The 19,774-nt window shown below is 41.2% G+C and overlaps 1 protein-coding gene across 2 annotated transcripts in view; it reads left to right on the forward strand.

The window, feature by feature from the left end:
- Window positions 1-19,774, forward strand: part of Kiaa1958 (KIAA1958 ortholog) — a 69,877-nt gene that overhangs the window by 40,688 nt on the left and 9,415 nt on the right. For both annotated transcript variants that reach the window (XM_059254412.1, XM_059254411.1), the window contains one exon: window positions 10,936-11,108. In XM_059254412.1, the coding sequence (XP_059110395.1) occupies window positions 10,936-11,108 (173 nt within the window). The remainder of the gene's footprint in view (window positions 1-10,935; window positions 11,109-19,774) is intronic.

The raw sequence follows: 19,774 nt of genomic DNA on the forward strand, positions 1-19,774 counted from the left end.
TATAATTGATTATTTATACTGGGTGTCCATATTTAGTATTAGTCCAGCCAGATTAACTTTATCTAACTGAACTTTTATACCAGTAATCCATTATGTTACACTTTAAAAATAGCATTTATAACTAAAAAACTTTTGCTTTATAAAGCATTTGTTATGAAAGAAACTTGCCAAAAACCATTACAATTTCTATGCATTATGAGATAATTGAGTGACTTTTGAGGTTTTGCATGTTGTTCTAGATGCTCGTTCAGTGTTTATAACATTGCTGTGGAGTTGTTAGCTATCACTGCTATCACTTCCTAGAGTTAGGCTGTGCTGCCGTGTGTGTGTGTGTGTGTGTGTGTGTGTGTGTGTGTGTGTGTGCGTGCGTGTGTGAGTGTGTGTGACTTGTTAGCCGTCGCTGCTATCACTTCCTAGAGTTAGGCTGTGCTGCCGTGTGCGTGCGTGTGTGAGTGTGAGTGTGTGTGAGTGTGTGTGTGTGACTTGTTAGCCATCGCTATCACTTCCTAGAGTTAGGCTGTGCTGCCGTGCGTGTGCGTGTGTGTGTGTGTGTGTGTGTACGCGTGCGTGTGTGTGTGTGTGTGTGTGTGTGTGTGTGTGTGACTTGAGAAAGCAAGTACTTGGTCTAGTCTTCGGAGCCAGCACTTAGTGGCCTCACAAAAGGAAACACGGTTGTCACACAGCACTGAACGTGTTTCAGGTGAACCATTGCAGTCCAGAGAGCTTTCCTTCCACACACCTTCGAAAACAGAAAGCAGCATTCTGTGTGTTTGGTTTCTAAGTACTTTGTCACTGAGCGTTTTTACAGAAGAGAGGCCAACAGAGTGGCAGTGGAGCAGAACAGTCTGCCTAGCCTGGATATTTTAGGTTGAAGGGTGTAGCAGTGGGAGCCTGTGAGGCACACACACTATCTAGCTCCTCAGCGTGGCTTACTGTTAGAATTGCATCTGTAAGAATAACTAGTAATTTAGGGGCTGGAAAGATGGCTCAGTGGTTGAGAGCATGTACTGCTCCTCCAGAGGACCCGAGTTCTATTCCCAGCTACTACATCGGGTATCTGTAATTCTAGCTCCAGGCCAAAACGTCTGCACATACTTACACATAATTAAAAATAGTAGAAAAACGAACCAAAAAAGAATAATTAATGGTTTAATGTATACCTTATATTCCTCATGTCAGCTTTTGTATCCAGTATTTACTTAGGTCTGTGGAGTGTATTTAGTGTGCCCACCAGGTCTTTCATAGCTGTCTGTCCAGTTCAGTGCCTGGTGTTTCCCGCTTGCCTCAGTGGTTCCACACACACTCTGACGACAGATTAACTCCATCTCCTGTACTTGGTCAAAATTCAACACGGAGAAAGTATCATTATACTCGTATTTATTCTTTTACAGCAGAGGTTAAACTATCATGAAATATTAAGCAAAGAAGGCTGCTTCCTAAAGAGCCTTTTCACATCAGCATGCCAAAATTCCCCACTTAGTATTGGGTTTCCTCCTGTCAGCTCAATAGATAATAATTATAAGATCCCTTTAATGAAAGGATAATCTCCTGAGGTAGATACAGGCTTTTTGTGTGACTATCAGAGGCATAGTGACAGCTAGTGCTGTGTTTGGACACATGGGTGCTGAAATTACTGATTTAATTCTAACATTATTAAAACTAATTCCTCAAGGCCGCTGTCACTTCTTTGCTTAGAGCAGTGGCTCTCGGCCTGTGGGTTGCAGCCTCTTTTGAGGGTTGAGTGGCCCTTTTCCAGGGGTCACATATCCTGCATATCAGATATTTACATGACAGTTTATAACAGTGGCAAAATTACAGTTATGAAGCAGCAATGAAAATCATTTTGTGCTTGGGGTCCCCACAGCATGAGGAACTGTATTAGAGGGTCACAGCGTTAGGGAGGCTGAGAAGCACTGGCTGAGAGGCAGAAAGGCAGATTTAACTGTGAGCATCCCTGCCAGAATGTGCTTTAAGTGTCCAGCCCTCCGTGAGGCGCTGAAGCAATAAGAGGAAACTGGGTTCTGTGTGGTGTGAGCAGCTCTTGTCATCCAGCCCCAGAGCCTCACTGGAGCATTTCTTGATTCCTGTACTGGGAGATCTCAGACACCAAAGACTATGGCGTGGTAGGTCCAATGATGAAGTCTCTCAGTGACCAGTGGGCATGTATTTTCGGGTTTATTTTCCACCCTTGGAGCTTGTGTTTTGAATCTCTCTGTCCAAGGCCTTTATGTCTAGAGCAATTTTTTGAACAAATAGTATAAATACTTGGTAGGTTTTTAATTTATAGTTTTGTTTTCCCCATGTAAACATTCATTGCTAAAGTTGGACATCTAGTTACCAGATCAGCCTCGTGGTGAGTGAGCATTCCCCTCTCTGTGTGGTAATATCAACATTAAAATCCCATTGACCCGAAGGCTGTTGAAGAGAATGACTGGCCATACTTGAGTCGACCAGAATCGGTATGTGGCCCAGCTGGCCACTACAAGAAGACTTGGTGTGCTTTCATGGAATGGAGGCTAGGGTCAACTTCAGTGAGGTCCTTTGTTTTGTTATAAATCATGGAAGTGTGCATACAGTTCCTTGTCTTCCATCACTGAGGACTTAGGGAATAAAAAGACAGATTTATCATTTTAGTCCCTATGGTTGAAGATCAGGCATCTGTTTGGAAATGCTATAACCACAATTAATATGCTTAGGGGGAAATTTTCATGAAACCACAGCCGTGCTGTCCTTTAGGAAGTATTTACTTGCCCATGTTGGTAGATTGTCGTCTTTCTGTGTGTTTTCTAGCCACTTGGCTTCTCTATGACTGATGTGGAACAAAGCACATGTGTGTCTGCCTCACTCAAGTCATAATTGAAAACTTCTTTTTAAAGCTGCTACAGTTGTAACTGGGAAAGGAAGAAGAAGAACAGTGTGGATTAAAATGAAAAACTGTGATAATGCGTCAGCTGCTCCTGCCTGTCGATGTTTGTAATATAGAGCGTTTGGTCACTAAGAGTGTTTGAATTGGTTTCATTTTTATTTCGCTGCTCACTGACCTTTTCCACTAAGATGTTTCATTTTTATCAGCTCACTGTTTTTGCTTCATAACTGTCTGTGCACTTGTGCTTTAAATAAAGCTCTAGTTTTGTGTCCATCACGTGTATAGCGTTTGCTCTAACGTAGTGAGATTTTCTGTTGTTTTTTTTGTTGGTTTGTTGATACAGCCTGAGATCTTTGGAAATAAGCAGTCCAATAAACCCAGCCCGTGTGTGTCAATAGTGTCTCTAGTTAGAGCCTGCTCTGTCACCGTGTCCCTTCTGTGTTTGGGCATGATGACCAGTTTTCAACTAATAAATTATTTTCTGCAAAGATAGCTGTTTTTGTAACTCTACCAATTTAAAAAGCAGGCCACAGTTTGGGGGGAAAGTCAAATTGTTGGCCTGGTGGCGTGCAGTGGCCCCTGGGATGTTGACAGTTTGTACAAAGCCGGGCACTCCATGTCTAACCCTGAAGGGGACAGCCCTGGAAAAGGAAGCATTTATGTGCACAGCTGTTTACACGACTTTGTAAGGTAATGAAATTCCTGAGTAATGGATCTGTAGCTGGTTAATTCAGGGGCTTTCTGTAGCCCTGGGCCTACTTACGGAGCAGAATGCTCCGCAGCTGATAATTAGCTGTGGGCTGTTTGATTTACTTATTTACATGCTTACTGTGGTGGGTGTGCAGGCCTGTGTGTGTGTGCGGAGGCCAGTGGTCAAAGTCAAGTGCTTGTCCGTGTAACTCTTGAGACAGGAGCTCTCGGTGAACCAGGAGCCCAACGTTTTAGCTCAGTTGCCTGGCCACTGAGCCCTCGGGATCCCTTTGCCTCTGACGTCCAACACTACAGTTACGTGCGAGCCACTGAAACAGGTTTTGACAGGTCCTCTTGCTTCTGCAGCCCCTTCTGTTTGCTCCCATTTTTGAGGTGGTATGTAGCCGAGGCTGGTCTCGGATTTGTTACATAGCAAGTTCTAGGACAGCCAGGGTTACACAGAGAAACCCTGTCTCGAAAAACAAAACAAATTTTTTTTTCTTAAATATATGTCAGGTCCTAGTTCTTTTATTTTCAGAAAAGTGCTTTTAGTCAGATGGGGTTCTCTATATGTTGTTTATCACATTTGGCATATTTGACATGGTTCTTTGAACAAAACAAAACTGATTCCTTGATGGTTAACCTCAGGCATCTCTGTTGGGTCACTAAAATGATCTAATAATGAGAAGCCTTAGGGGCTGGAGAGACAGCTGAGTGGCTAAGCGTGTGCAATGCCCTAATGGAGGACCGAAGGTCAGTTCCGATGCCCTAATGGAGGGAGGACCGAAGGTCAGTTCCGATGCCCTAATGGAGGGAGGACCGAAGGTCAGTTCCAACCATCCATGTCAGGTGGCTCAGAACTGAGTGCCAGGGGACTTGACACCCGAGCGTCTGAGGACACTTGTGACATAGCCCACTCCAATCACTGTGATTAAGAATCAAGTAAAGCTTTAAAAATACCTGAAAATTGTATGAATACTCACAGCCATTTTGCTGAAATATAAACCTACTTCATATGTGAATAATTCACCAGTCATCTCGGCTGAATATTCCAAATGGAGATGGCGGTTTCATTGTAACAGCAGTGTGGATGGACTAACTGTAAGTGTTATGCCTGTGTTTTCATAGTATTTCAAGGAACACGAAACCCAATTTTAAATACGTTTACAAGTTGTATATTTATGATGAATCTTAATTTTGCTTATGGGGAAAGAATATTAGGATTCAGGTTGACTCAGGTACAAGTCATAAAATTGTTTCTATTTTAAAATTTATTCATAATAATTTTAAAAAGGATTTTATTTAACTAAAATGGTTAATATGTATAAAATAACGTTAGTTAAAAGTTTTTAAAGCAAACATTGAAAATGGCAAGCATTCAGAGCAAACTTGTTTTTAAGTGGAAGTGAAACCAGCATTTGCTTTATTGAACATTCTAGTGCTTTACGACTGGTATAGCGATGAACAGCCATTGCAAGTAAGGAGGAGGCAGTAATAGATAGGATACTGGAAAGATGACTCTTAGAAACCGTTACACAGATAAGACTTTCTCGTAGTCTTACTTGGGATGTGGGTGTTCCGCCCATGAATCATCAGGGCTGGAGATTGTAGATCAGTGAGAAAGCACCTACTTTAAAGTGCCAAGCCTACTGTTGGGTCCCTAGAATAGGGGAGCCAGAGGGAGGGAGATAGATTGAGATTTGGGGTCTCACTTGCAGGCATGGACGATGTGAAATTTGCTCTGTCCATCAGGCTGGCCTTGAACTCAGAACTTTGCCTTCCTCTGCCTCACAAGTGCTGAGATTGGAGGTGTGGACCTTAATATTTTTAAATAAGCTCTTACTGCTTTGCACCAATGTGCCAAGGTCTGTTTTAAAATACCTTAATTTAATTATATTCTTTTTTTTTTACTTTTATAAATTTGCATTAACTCCTTATGCATACATTTTTGTATCTCTGATAAAATCCCTGGTTTTGAAAAGAAAGTCTTACATCACATGAAAAAGTTTACTTTTTCCTACATAAATCCTAATGAGTTTTACAATGTACAAAAATAATATATTCATACTTACTACGGGACTGAAAGTACTATGAAACAAATAACATGATATATATCCTTTAGGACTTTCAAAATGAAGTTATAAATAGACAATTTAAGTTTTATTTTCTTGTTAAAATGGCATCAGACTACACATCTTCAATTTTCCTTTTTTACTTAATACATTGTGGACCTGTTTCCATACCCTTATAAAAGGTAGCACAGCTTTTAATGATAGCCTATACATATGCATTATTTAATCTTTCCTCCACTAAGGAGTTTTTGGTAGACATCTTTATCATTGCCTACGTATTTCTACACTAGCTAAAATGGCTCAACGGAAGTATGAGTGCAGACATCAGGGAACATTGGCCAAGAACGCGGCTTCTTCCCCAGACTCTGCCCCATTTAGATGGAGGCTTTTTTAAGTGAAATCCATCTTGTTTTCATTTTAGTGTCTGACTGTTATTAATGTGTTTCAGTATCTGTGTTTCTTCTGTGAATAATTGTCTGTCATTCTGAGACCGTTTTCTAGCGAGTTATCTTTTCCTCATTGATTTCTAGAAGTGTTTCCTAGGTCCCCATTACGCATTTTGTATTTTTTCTTTTTTTTTAACCGTTTGACTTACTGGCTTTTAAGATTCCCCCAGTGACAATGTCTGATCTGCTCCTGTTTGTGTAACTTGTGGGTTGTGTCACGTGGACAAAGGCTGTACTGCTCACTCCCCAAATTATGCAAATCATCTTCTTTGGGAAAACAGCTTTTTTTTTTAAAAAAAAAAAGAACCATTTAGAAATGTGTGTGTGTGTTTTTAAATATGAATCAATTTATTTCTTTTTTTTTTCTGACTTGACAACCAGTTAATTGGAATAAACTGTTTCCTGACGAGCCCATCCTTTGTCCTCCAGTAAGAGTTTGAGTCTTTATTGTGTGCCCAGTGTGTATTTACACACCAAAGACTGTTTCTTTACTAATAAGTGACAGTTTATCATGTTTGGTTTTTGAAATTTTTTTGTTTATTGTTTGTTTGTTTTTCAAACCAGGGTCTCTATGTAGCCCTGGCTATCTTAGAACTCACTCTGTAGACCAGGCTGGCCTTGAACTCACAGAGATCATCCTGCCTCTGCCTCCCCAGTGCTGGGTTTCAAAGGTATGGGCCACCACCCAGCTTAGTTTATCACATTCTTAGTTTATCACACATTTATATCTTAGGACCAGACCTCTCAGTTACTATTTTTATAACTGCCTTTTTAAAATTCATTTACCAAAAAAAAATTTACTCTCTCTACTAAGCTTTAAAATTGGCCTATCCAGTATCCAAAAAAGGGGATTTGGGTTAGAATTATATTTAATTAAAGATTACTTGAAGCCAGGCAGTGGTGGCGCATGCCTTTAATCCCAGCACTCGGGAGGCAGAGCCAGATGGATCTCTGTGAGTTCGAGGACAGCCTGGTCTACAGAGCGAGATCCAGGACAGGCTCCAAAACTACACAGAGAAACCCTGTCTCAAAAAACAAAAACAACAACAACAACAAAAGATTACTTGAATAAATTAAATACCTAATTGGCCCTTCCATCCACATTTGTGGTATATAACACTTTATCCAGAAGGTATTTTTAATTTTAAGGAGTTTTGGATTGTTTTCTTATTGAATTACGCAGACAAATGCACAAATCGTTAGTATATAGTTTAATTGATTTTTCTGAAGCAAACACTATCACAACTCCTGCCCAGAGGAATAAGAGCATTACCTGAACCCAGAAGTTTCTCTTTTGCTGTCCCTGTTGTTACCTCCCAGGCTACTACTATATGACCATGGAGTCATTTTGTGTTTTTGAACTACATGAGTGGCCTTTTCAGTATACTCTGCCATCTGCCTTCTTTTTTCTTAATATTAGGTTTGTGAGATTCACTCATGATTTGCACATAGTACATTCCTCACTATTGTTATATGATAATTTATTGTTCAGTATTTTCTAATTTCATGCAGTTGGTATGTTATGGACAAGGAACAGCCTCCAGTTTGGGGCTATTTATTATACTGTTAGACTTTCATAAACATTCATCTATGCCTTTGATACATATGCATACAGTTGTGTTTGCTGTGTATGCCCCTCCTGGGGATGTAGAATCACGAATAATGTAATGGATGGATGTTCACCATCATCAGATAATGAGTTAGTACCAAAAGTGACCATGGCTGTATTCTTGCACCAGCAAAGTGTTCTTTATTGACACCTGATATTTCTTCTTTGAAGATGTTTTGTTCAGTGAATGTGAATGCGGGGTTCCTAGATTATTACTAATTTTATACGAGGCTCATCAAAGTCTTGTCCTTTTTTATGTGTGTGTGCTACTGGAGTGTATGTATGTGTGTGCACGTAGTTCCCTCAGAGGTCAAAAATGGGCATCGGGTCCCCTGGAACTGGAGTTATACATGGCTGTGAACTGCCTGGTGGGTGCTGGGAACAGAACCTGGGTCCTCTGCGGGCACAGTCAGTGCTTTGCACTGGTGATTCGTCTCTCCAGCCCCCAAGATTGTCCATTTTTAGTTGGACGGTCCACTTTCTTGTTGATTTGTCAGATAAATTCAGGGTAAGTGTCTTTTCCCATTATGTGGCTTGCCCTTTTCACTTAATGATGCTTTTGTGGTGTGTGTGTGTGTGTGTGTGTGTGTGTGTGTGTGTGTGTTTGCGAGTTTGTTCTTAATTTTTATGCAATCCAACTTCTCAGTCTTTTACTTAGTGTTGATTTTGATGTACGGTTTAAAAATATCTGGCTACTCCAAGATCATAGAGCTGAGATGGTTTTGTTGTGTTTTGACTTTTGAGACAAGGCCTCCTGTACCAGGCTGGCCTTGAACTCACTAGATAGGTTACAGCTTGGTTCATTTGGGATTGTTTTATTGTTCTTGTTTATGGTATGAGGTAGGAATTCAGTTTCCTCGGGTTTTTTTTTTTTTTTTAAATTGGGATTTTTTTTTTTTTTCCTTAAGCACTTATGTAGCTGGAATTTTCCTGGTCCTGCCTGGCCCACGGTCAGGACAAATCTCTCTCACCCACCAGTCCCGCAGCTGCTCAGACCCAACCGAGTAAACAAACTGTATGGCTGTGGCAGGCTTCTTGCTAGCTGCTCTTATATCTTAAATTAACCCATTTCTGTTCATCTATAAGTTGCCACATGGCTCGTGGCTTTACCGGTACTTTACATCTCACTTATCATGGCGGCGGCTGGCAGCGTCTCTCTGACTCAGCCTTCCACTTCCCAGAATTCTCCTCTCTCCTTGTCCCGCCTATACTTCCTGCCTGGCTACTGGCCAATCAGTGTTTTATTTATTAACCAATCAGAGAAACATATTTAACATACAGAACATCCCACAGCACACTTAAATCTTTTATTTTTTACTTTTAAAAATTTCTTAGAGTTTTTTTTTGTTTTTTGTGTATGAGCGTTTTGCTTGTCTGTGTATCATGTGCATGTTTGATTCCCAGGGAGGTCAGAAGAGTGTGTCAAATGTCATGGGACTAGAGTTCCAGATGGTTTGAGCCACCATGTGGGTACTAGGAATTGAACACTGGGTCCTCTCCAAGAATTTTTGTGTCTGTTTAATAGCTGAGTTAGTCCGTAGGTTTCTTTATTTTGTTCTGTGTTCTGTTTTTATGGAAAAGTTATACTGTCTTATAAAGAGTGGTAGGTGGGCTGGAGAGCTGCCTCAGTGGCTAAGAACACTTTCTGTTCCTGCAGAGGGCCTGAATTTGGTTCCTGGAACCCACATCAGGTGACTTCTTCCCTATACTCAGCCCCCATTTAGATGGAGGCTTTTTTAAGTGAAATCCATCTTGTTTTCATTTTAGTGTCTGACTGTTATTAATGTGTTTCAGTATTTGTGTTTCTTCTGTGAATAATTGTCTGTCATTCTGAGACCGTTTTCTAGTTAGTTATCTTTTCCTCATTGATTTCTAGAAGTGTTCCTAGGTCCCCATTACGCACCCATATGGCAGCTCACAACCATCTGTAACTCCAGGCCCAGGGAATCAGATGCCCTCTTCTGGACTCCCTGGGCACCAGGCACACACATGGTACAAAGACATACTTGGAGACAAGGCACCCATACACATAAAAATAAATAATTTTTTAAGTATGTTGGTTAACTCAAGGGCATTTCTCAGCTCTGTTGTGGATGGGGGCGCGCACACACACACGGGGAGGGGGGAGTTTCTCCTGGGTGCTGGAGGATTCTGAGTCCCCGGGATGCTCGGAGTAAGGTACAGAGGAGATCCTCAGTGGGCACCATGAAAACTAAGATAGGTTAGGTGACGTGAAACCAATCACAGACTGCACTAACTTATCATTTTCAGTCTCTCTGAGACCTAGCCAGTTTCTGTTTGAATATACGTTCCTCAGAGGGACACTTGGTTTTATCAGACTCCAGAGTGTAAGGAAAGACCAGCTAATGTTTATGGATTTGGTTTTCTTTTTGGCAGTTTAAACTGTTTTCCCTTTCTTCTGAAGGTGAGCCTGCCCTCAGATTCCTCTTTTTCCCTAATATTGCTTCCATTTGATCTTCCATTCTGGTTTGAAACTAGTTTATGGTTTGTGTAATCAAGGCTTAAATCAATACAACTCTCCCTCATATGCCCATGTGTGGGGGTGTGGGGGTATGAGTGTGTACGCATCATTACTTCCGGGAAGGGATTAGGAGGTTTATAGCTCCATATAATTTAAGGTTGCTCCTGATGGCACACAAGTAATGTGACGCTGTATTAGCAGAGAGATGGTGAGTCTTTATGTACTGAAGATGAGTACCTTCCCTTTCCTGTGCCGTCTTCCCTTTCCCCGTACCCATCCTCTCTTTACTGTACCGTCCTCCCTTTCCCGTAACCTTCCTCCCTCTCCACTTTTTTTAGTCTTCCCTAACTACTTCCTTGTCATTTTTTTTTTTGCTACTATTAGTAGAAATGCTATATTTTCTAGTGAAAATTTAGAATTTTCTAGTATTCCATCCTATTACTGAAATGTTTTCCAGTGTGTCAGCCAGTGTACATGGCAAAATGATCAGGATTAGATACAAGGCATGGATTCTCATACATGTAAACAGTTTTTTTAGACAGGGTCTCACTGGGTAGCTCTGGCTTTCTTGGAACTCACCATGTAGACCAGGCTGGCCTCAAGCACATAGAGAGTTCTGGGATTAGAGGTGTGCCCACCACATCTGGCTAGAAATTTCATTTCTTAGGTGTCTTTTTAAAGTTCTTTTTTATTTAATATCATCCCAGGATGAGGCTCACTAAGAAGGGAATGGCAAATTTTTGTAATGTTTCTGTTGTTTTTGTTTCTAGCTTATTCTACTAAGCTCAACAAATTTCCTGTATTTAATATTAATGATGACTTGAATGATCTGTGTACCAGTGCAGTGAGCCCAAACACCACCAAAGCCACGAGGTACGCCCTAAATGTGTGGCGCTACTGGTGCATGACCAACGGGCTCAAAGACCACACGGACATCACCAAGGTAAGGGGCGCGTGAGTTTGCTAATCCTTTTGGCTGACTTCACCGAGCTTCCAGGTGCCGGGCACCCTGCTAAGGGCTCTGGGGAACACTCACCAAAGAGCATGAAATACAAAGAAAACTACAGACCCAAGTAGAATTTAGAAAGTGTTTAATGAATGTACGTTTGTTGACATATAAAGAAGAATAAATTAAGCCATATTTCCAGGAAGAGGCAGGAGTTGGTAGAATTAAAGACAAGAGACCGGTAGAGCGAGTGATGTGAGAAAGAGCAAAATGGTAGAGCCATTTGCTAGACAGAAAAACTGGACATTGATGATGCTTAAGTGACAAGCTCGGGGTTTTGTAAACACTGGGAATCACTGATGTGTGATTTCCACACGGCAGGGTCTGATTGTAAGAGCTGTAAGTATCTAGGGTCAGAAAAAAAAAAAATCCATTAGAGGTTTTTGAGCAGAAAGGAACATTAAAAGTGGTATTTTAGAGAAACTAATTGGAAGTTATGAACAAAATAGTTATTTAGCATCCTTGGTCCCCAATCTCTGCCTTATAAAATGTGCTCTTAAGAGCTCTTCCAACTTCAAGTATTTGAGATTTGTGAATAGTAGGGGCACAGTGATTCTAAGCCAAGATCCAGACAGATATATCCATTAAGCAGTTGGGTTTGTGAGGTTTAAAATGGTGGAAATGATGAGCTGGAGGCCTAGATTTAAAGGTTTCACAGGTAGCGGCCATTAGTTGAAGCCTGAGGCACGTGAGATTTCAGAGTTTAGGTGATGTAGTTAGGGAATCAGTAAAAGCTGGAATAGAAACCCTGGCTTTCTCTTTCTGACAGCATGGTGCATTACGTAGTGTGAGAGGCTTTTCTGTTACACATGAAGATAGAGAAGCATCCTGGGGGTGAGGGCAAAAGAAAGAATGTGAAATGACCAGAGAGCATGTTTCCTTCTGAGGGCAAAACTGGTAATATCGAGGCGACCAGAGGAAGGTAGATGTCTGAAGGACCTTGGCTAGAGGAGGAACCTTTAGGTTCCTGAAAAAGTTTCATGTCAGGAGGCTGGTGAGATGCTCAGTGGTTAAGCGTGGGTACAGCATTGGCAAAGGACCAGAGTTCAATTCCCAGCACACATATTCGGTAACTCACTTGTAACTTGTAACTCCAGCTCTAGGGGTCCAGTGCTCTACTGGATTCTGCAGACACCTGTACTCACATACCTATATCCACACACAGACACATATTTGAAAGTAAAATAAATGTTAAAAAATCCTTTTAAAAAAGAGGAAGAAGCTGTACAAATATATCATAATCACATTCTTAACCAGCGATAAAATGAGCAGCTAGAACAAAAGGATGATGATTCACAGAGAATCAAAGGTGAAGGTTGACAGAAGGTTTGCTATTGGAAACCAGGAAGATGAAAAGACATGAGGACAAATGTCTCCTTTAAATTATTGAAAGAAAAGTAATTTCAGTATCCACAGTGAAGGTGTCTTTCTAAAAGTAAGATGAGATAATGACTTTTGAAACATTCAGAGATGAGGGAATTCAGCTGCAGCAGCTCCACACTGTGAGAAACATTAAAGGAAGTTTAATGTCCTCCCTCCAGCCAACAGGGAGACGATAGCATCTGGAAATGGGGTCCATCACCAAGGGAGGAGAGAACAGTGGAGAAGCTGCTGTGTAAACGTGGGTGCTTTAAATCTCTGTGGAACAGCATTGGCTTCTTAAACAAAAACAGTAACAAGATAAAATGGAACAATAAGTAGCAAACTGATGCGGAAGAGAGGAAAATGGGCAAAACGCGTCCTCATTGACAAGTCTGCAAGCCACAAACAAGGGGATAATGTAGTTGGAAGTTTCCTGGGCCTGGGGTCAGGACGAATCTCTCTCACCTGCTGCTCCTGCAGCCGCTCAGACCCAAATAAACACACACAGGCTTATATTATTTTTAAACTATGGCCATGGCAGGCTTCTTGCCAGCTAGTTCTTACATCTTAAATTAACCTATTTCTATAAATCTACACTTTGCCACATGGCTTGTGGCTTACAGTACTTTTACGTCTTGCTTCTCATGGTGGCTGCTTGTGGTGTCTCCCCACATCATCTTCCTGTCTCTCTCTTTGAATTTCCTGCCTGCCTTTAAGCTGCCTTGCCATAGGCCAAAATGCTTTATTTATCAACCAGTCAGAGCAACACATATTCACAGCTTACAGAAAGACATTCCCCTGTCAGGGTAACATTTGTAACTAGCTGAAAGGAAACCTGTCCACCTAAAATTTTATACTGCCCCTCTCCCTGCTCTTCCCCTTTCCTTCCTCCCCATCCTCCTCTCCCTCCCCACTCTCCCCCTCTTCTTCCCCATTTCCCCCTTCCCACTCTCTCCTTTTTCTCTTTCCACTCTCCCCCCTCTTCCTCCCCACCCTCCTCTCTCTTTCTCTCTGAAAGAAAACAGCTGTATTTTGTAACTTTAAAGACATCAGCAGACATGGCAGTAAAGGAAGACCCGTCGGCCAATGAAGAAGTTCACAGTGACAGTCTTGATTCAGGATATTGAAATTGTAGTGTGTCCCTGTCCATAACAGAATTAAATTGCATTAGTTACAGATGGCTAACGAAAATGACCCTGATTCTGGGAAGTTATTAAATGACCTATAGATCAAGAAGAAACCACAAAGGAAATTATAAAATATCATGAACCAAATGAAAATTAAGTCACAGCTTAGAGTTTGTAGAGTGTGACTTCTGCTAGGGAAGCAGGTAGGCTGACTGCTTTGCCTCTCCTTCATTCCTCCAGATCCAACCCCCAGTCTCCCCCTTGGCTCAGCAGCCCCCCCCTCCTCTCTGCCCATCCCCAGTGGATCACACAGCTCTTCCCTCCCAACCTCCGGTACCCCGCTCATTGCTTTCTCCCAGCCCCCAACTTGAGCAGGCACTCCTGGGGAACCCACAGGCCACTCCAACCAGGGAAGCAAGTAGGCTGTCTGTAGATCTTCCCTCTCCGTGCATTCCTCCAAGGCCAGCCTCCCAGTCTCTTCAGTACCAGACCTTCATCTGTGGCTTCTCCTCACTCTCTACCCCCATCCCAGGGGACTAAGCAGACCCCAGTGGAACACCCTGCTTTCCTCCCTCCTGTGGGCCACCTCAGCCCCTCTCCAGCCCATCCTCATTCCTAAGTGTCAGCTCCCAATACCCAGGAACAGATTTTACCTGGAATTCCCAATGACCACACCTGTCAGGGTCCCAGAAGAATTTCCTACAAGGCAACACCCAGCCACCACACTCTGCTAAGAACAGAGAGGACAACAGAAAGCCAGGAGCAAAACACCTGTACAACATAGACAAGACCAGATATCAGCACCAAGAATTACAATCATCCCAGTCCAGATGCCTAGATACCAGAATAAAAACACAATAACAGTCATGACAACAGGATTCCACTAGAACCCAGCAACCCTACCACAGCAGGCCCTGAGTGTTGCAACATAGCTGAAGCACAAGACGAAGACCTAAGACAGCCTTGATGGATATGACAGAGGCCCTTAGCGAGGAAATGAGTACATCCCTTAAATTCAGGAAAACACAAAACAGTGGAAGGAAATGAATAAAACAGTTCAAGACCTAAAGTGGAAATAGAATCAATAAAGGAAATCCAGGCTGGGGGAAATCTGGAAATGAAAAAGTTAGAGACTAGAACGGGAACCTCAGAAGCAAGCCTCACCAACAGAATACAAGAGATGGAAAAGAGAACCTCAGGCACTGAAGACACAATAGAAATTGTGGGTACCTTGGACAAAGAAAATGTTAAATCTAAAATGGGAATCGATCTACCTCAAGACCTAGCCATACCACTCTGGGGCATATACCCAAGGAATGCTCAATCATACCACAAAGATACATGCTCAACTATGTTTATAGCAGCATTATTCATAATAGCCAGAACCTGGAAACAAGCTAGATGCCCGTCAACTGAAGAATGGATTAAGAAAATGTGGTACATATACACAATGGAGTACTACTAAGCAGAGAAAAACAATGACAGCATGAAATTTGCAGGCAAATGGACGGAACTAGAAAATGTCATCCTGAGTGAGGTACCCCAGACTCAGAAGGGCAAACATGGTATGTACTCACTCATAAGTGGATACTGGATATAAAGCAAGGAACAATCAGACTGCAACCCACGGAACCAAGGAGGCTATATAGCAGGGGGGACCCTAGGATGACTGTGGCTTATAATAAGTTTTGGTTTTACTCAATCACTGGGCAAGCTTCAGTGAACATTTCACTATTAGGATAAGAATTTATACTGTATCAAGCTGATAATAGAAAAATAAATAAAAGGGGAAAAAAGAAAATGTTAAATCTAAAAAACTGGCACAAACATCCAAGAAATCTGGGACACTATAAAAAGACCAAATCTAAGAATACCAGGAATAGAGAAAGGAAAAGAAACACAAGTCAAAGGCACAGAAAATTTTCAACAGAATCATAGAAGAAAATTTTCCTTACCCAAAGAAGGAGATGCCTATCAAGGTACAAGACACACAGAACATCAAATAGATTAGACCAGAAAAGGAAATCCATGGCACATAATAATCAAAATGCTCAAGGTATACAACCAAGAAAGAATATTAAGGGCTGCAAGGAAAAACATGAAATAAAATATAAAGACAGACCTGTTAGAATTACACCTGGCTTCTCAGTAGAGATTCTGAAAGACAGAGGGGCCTGGACAGATGTTCTACAGACTCTCAGAGACCACACATGCCAGCCCAGACTACTATACCCAACAAAATTTTCAATCACAATAGATGGAGAAAATAAGACAGACTATGTTAAAGCCAAACTTAATATCTGTCACAGGTCCAACCCTACAGAAGATGCTGGAAGGAAAAGTCCAACCTAAAGAGATTAGAGAGAATAAATAATCCCAGATCAGCAAATAAAAAGTGGGGACACACACACCACCACTACCACCACCACCACCACCACCAACAACAACAACAACAGCAACAACAAAACAGGAATCAACAGTCACTGGTCTTTGATATTGCTCAACATCAATTCCCTAGTAAAAAGACACAGAGTAACAGAACTGATAAGAAACCAGGATCCATCTATTGCACCCAAGAAAAACACCTTAACATGAAGAATAAACATCGCCTCAGGGTAAAAGGATGGAAAAAGATATTCCAATTTTAATATCTGACAGAATGGATTTCAAACCAAAACTAACCAGCAGAGATAAGGAAGGACACTACATACTCATCAAAGGAAAAATCTACCAAGAGTACATTACAATTCCAAATATGTGTGCCCCAAACACAAGGGCAGCCAAGTTTATAAAAGAAACACTACTACAGTTTAAATCACATATTGACCCTCACTCGCTGATAGTGGAAGACTTCAGGGTTCCATTCTTGCCAATAGATAGGTCATTCAGACAAAACAGAGAAATGCTGGAGCTAACTGACGTTATAAAACGAAAGGACCTAACATATTTACAGTGTTTAACCCAAACACAAAAGAATATACTTTCTTCTCAGCACCTCATGGAACTTTCTCCATAACTGACCACATACTCAGACACAAAGCAAGTCTCAACAGATACAGAAAAACTGAAATAACACCCTGCAGCCTATGTGACCACCATGGATTAAAACTGGATATCAAAAACATCAGAAACAACAGAAAGCTTACATACTCATGGAAACTGAACAACTCTCTACTGAATGGAAAATGGGTCAAGACAGAAATTAAAAAAGAATTTAAAGACTTTCTAGAATTGAATGAAAGTGAATACACAACATACCCAAACCTATGGGGCACAATGAAGGTGTTTCTAAGAGACAAGTTCACAGCACTAAGTGCCTACACTTAAAAAAAAGAAAAGAAAAAATTGGAGAGATCTCATACTAGTAACAGAGCAACTGAAAGCTCTAGAACAAAAAATAAGAAAACACACCCAAAAGGAATAGATGGCAAGAAATAATCAAACTTGGGGCTGAAATCAATAAAATAAAAACAAAACAAAAAATACAAAGAATCAATGAAACAAATATTTGGTTATTTGAGAAAATAAGATTGACAAACTCTTATCCAAATTAACTAAAAGCTAGAGAATATTAAGTTGTTAGATGAAATTTATTATTTACAATTTAATATTAACAAAATTAGATGAAAAGGGGGACATAACAACGGACACCGAAGAAATCCAGAGAACCATAAGGACATATTTTAAAAACCTGTGCTCCACCAAATTGGAAAATCTAAAAAAGAAATGGACAGAGGAGGGAATATAGGGAGAGACAGCTCAAATTGAGGGGTAGTATGGAAGCCTAACACAGTAGACGCTTCCTAGATTATATATACATAGATGAAGGTAATCTAAATAAAATCGCCAAATAATGGGGGAGACAGGGCCCCAGCCGGACATCTCTTGTCGCCAAATGAAGCTTTCAGTACTTGGACTGGGTTACATCCAATTGAGTTGTCCCTAAACAACCCAGGCTGTTGCCAAGGCCATAGGTTGCTCTCCACAAACTGAGAGCAAGTCCCCATTGTACATGGAGAAGTCCAGCTGGTGCCCACATAGAGCCTTCACCCCTACATTCTAACTTCTTTGGTACAGAAAGGTACTCTGCACTCAGCCAAAAGATAAACACAAACATCAAGCCAGCCATGAACCCTGTGATCTCCAGTGGTGTCCTGTGTACGAGATATGCTAGTGCAAGGGTGGTGCAAAGCTTGTGGAAGTAACCAACCAACACCTGATTTAACTTAAGGCCCACTCCACGAGATGGAACCCATACCCCACACTGCTTGATGATCAAGACCAGAGACTAGATAGCCCAGGGACCTAGGGTAAAACCAAATACTACTATTCAGAAAGTAAAAGACAAAACAACAAAAAAGTAGCAATAAAATGACTAGTAGTGACATTCTGCTATACTCATAGATCAGTGCCTTGCTCAGTCATCTGCAGAGAAGCTTCCTTCTGCAGCAGATGGGAAAAAAATACAGAGACCCACAGCCAGACATTATACAGAGAGTGAGAGACCTTGGAACACTCAGCCTTAAATGGGATGTCTCCATCAAATCCCTTCCCTCGGGGCCCAGGGAACCCCGTGGAAGAGGAGGCAGAAAGAATGTAACAGCCAGAGATGGAGGACTCCAAGAATGTAAGGTCCTCTAAGCATGAACAAAGCTCATACAAACTCACAGAGATTGTGGCGTCTGCACAGGACCCGAATAGGTCTATAGCAGGTCCTCTAGGTATGTCTTAGGACTCCCAGTTTAGTGTTTTTACGGATTCCTGAGTGTGTGAATGAGTGGACCTCTGATTCTTGTGCCTTCTCCTGGGATCTTTTCCTTCTGTCTGTCTTGCCCAACTCCAATGTGCTATTTTTTATTTTATCTTACTTTATTTTATTCTATGACTGTTCCTTAGAACCCCTTTTGATTTCTAATGAGAGACAGAAAGAGAGTAGATCTGGATGGGAGTGGAGGCGAGGAGGAACTGGGAGGGGTTGAGGGAAGAGAAAACATATGAGGATATATATTTTTTTATCTCAATAAAAAACCAAAAAAATCAATTCAAGGTATGGAAATAGTTTAATTGCATCTCTCAAGTGTATGGCTTATGTTCAGGGTGAGCCTGTGCCTTAGACTATCAAGAGCTGAGTGTGGTCTCTTGTGTCTCATGGTGTTTTCTGAGTTCGTCACCGCACAGGCTCATTGAGAAAGAATGTGAATCAGTTAAGATTTACAGCCAGCTCTGAACTTTGAGGATTATTTCTCTGGTTTACAACGAAAAAGAATCCAAGTCTTGAGAAGACTTAATTCTTTTACTTGCTCACCAAATTTATTTTAAAAAATAATAATTTTTATTATTTGAGGATTTCATGCATAAGACCACTGATGTCTTTTCTCTCCCAGAGCTATACAGAACCTTTGGCACTCTGTAAGCTAGCCAATGGGGAAGGGGTTTCCCAGTCAGTTTCAAACTTATTTCTCTATATCTGGCAACTAAAGTATGTGGTGTCTTCAGCTATAAGGTCTTATCACATCATAACAGGTAACTAAAATGATGGCAATAGCCCGTGTTGCTTCTGAGACATCTGGGACTTTGCTGACCAATAACTCATAGTGCTCATTCTTGGCACTTAAAATTTTATTTAATAATGCATTACTTCTGGGCCTGCTCCCAAAGTTTCTTGTAATAAGTTAAGTAATAAACCAGGTGGTGGTGGTGCACACCTTTGATCCCAGCACTCAGGAGGCAGAGGCAGGTGGATCCCTGAGTTTCAAGACAGTCTGCATTATAGAGTGAGTTCCAGAACAGTCAGGAGAAACCCTGTCTCAATCATCACCCCCAAATTTAAATAATAAAAGGTATATACATTAAAAATAAAATATGGAGGAGTAAAATAATGCAGCAAAAGCAGTATTTGTAGAGAAAATATAGGTTAACTCTAAAAGCTTATGTAAGGAAATGAAAGTGACTATAACAGCTATCAATCAATCAATAAATGTAATGTTGAAGTAAGTTAACAAGCAGGTCTGATTGGGCCTGGTGGCACAGAAGCACTTTCAGCACTTGGGAGACAGAGGCAGAAGGACCATGGCAAGCTCAAGGTCAGCCTCAGCCATAGTGAGTTCCAGTCTA

This window comes from Peromyscus eremicus, chromosome 2 (genome assembly GCF_949786415.1).
Source record: "Peromyscus eremicus chromosome 2, PerEre_H2_v1, whole genome shotgun sequence".
NCBI lineage: Eukaryota > Metazoa > Chordata > Mammalia > Rodentia > Cricetidae > Peromyscus > Peromyscus eremicus.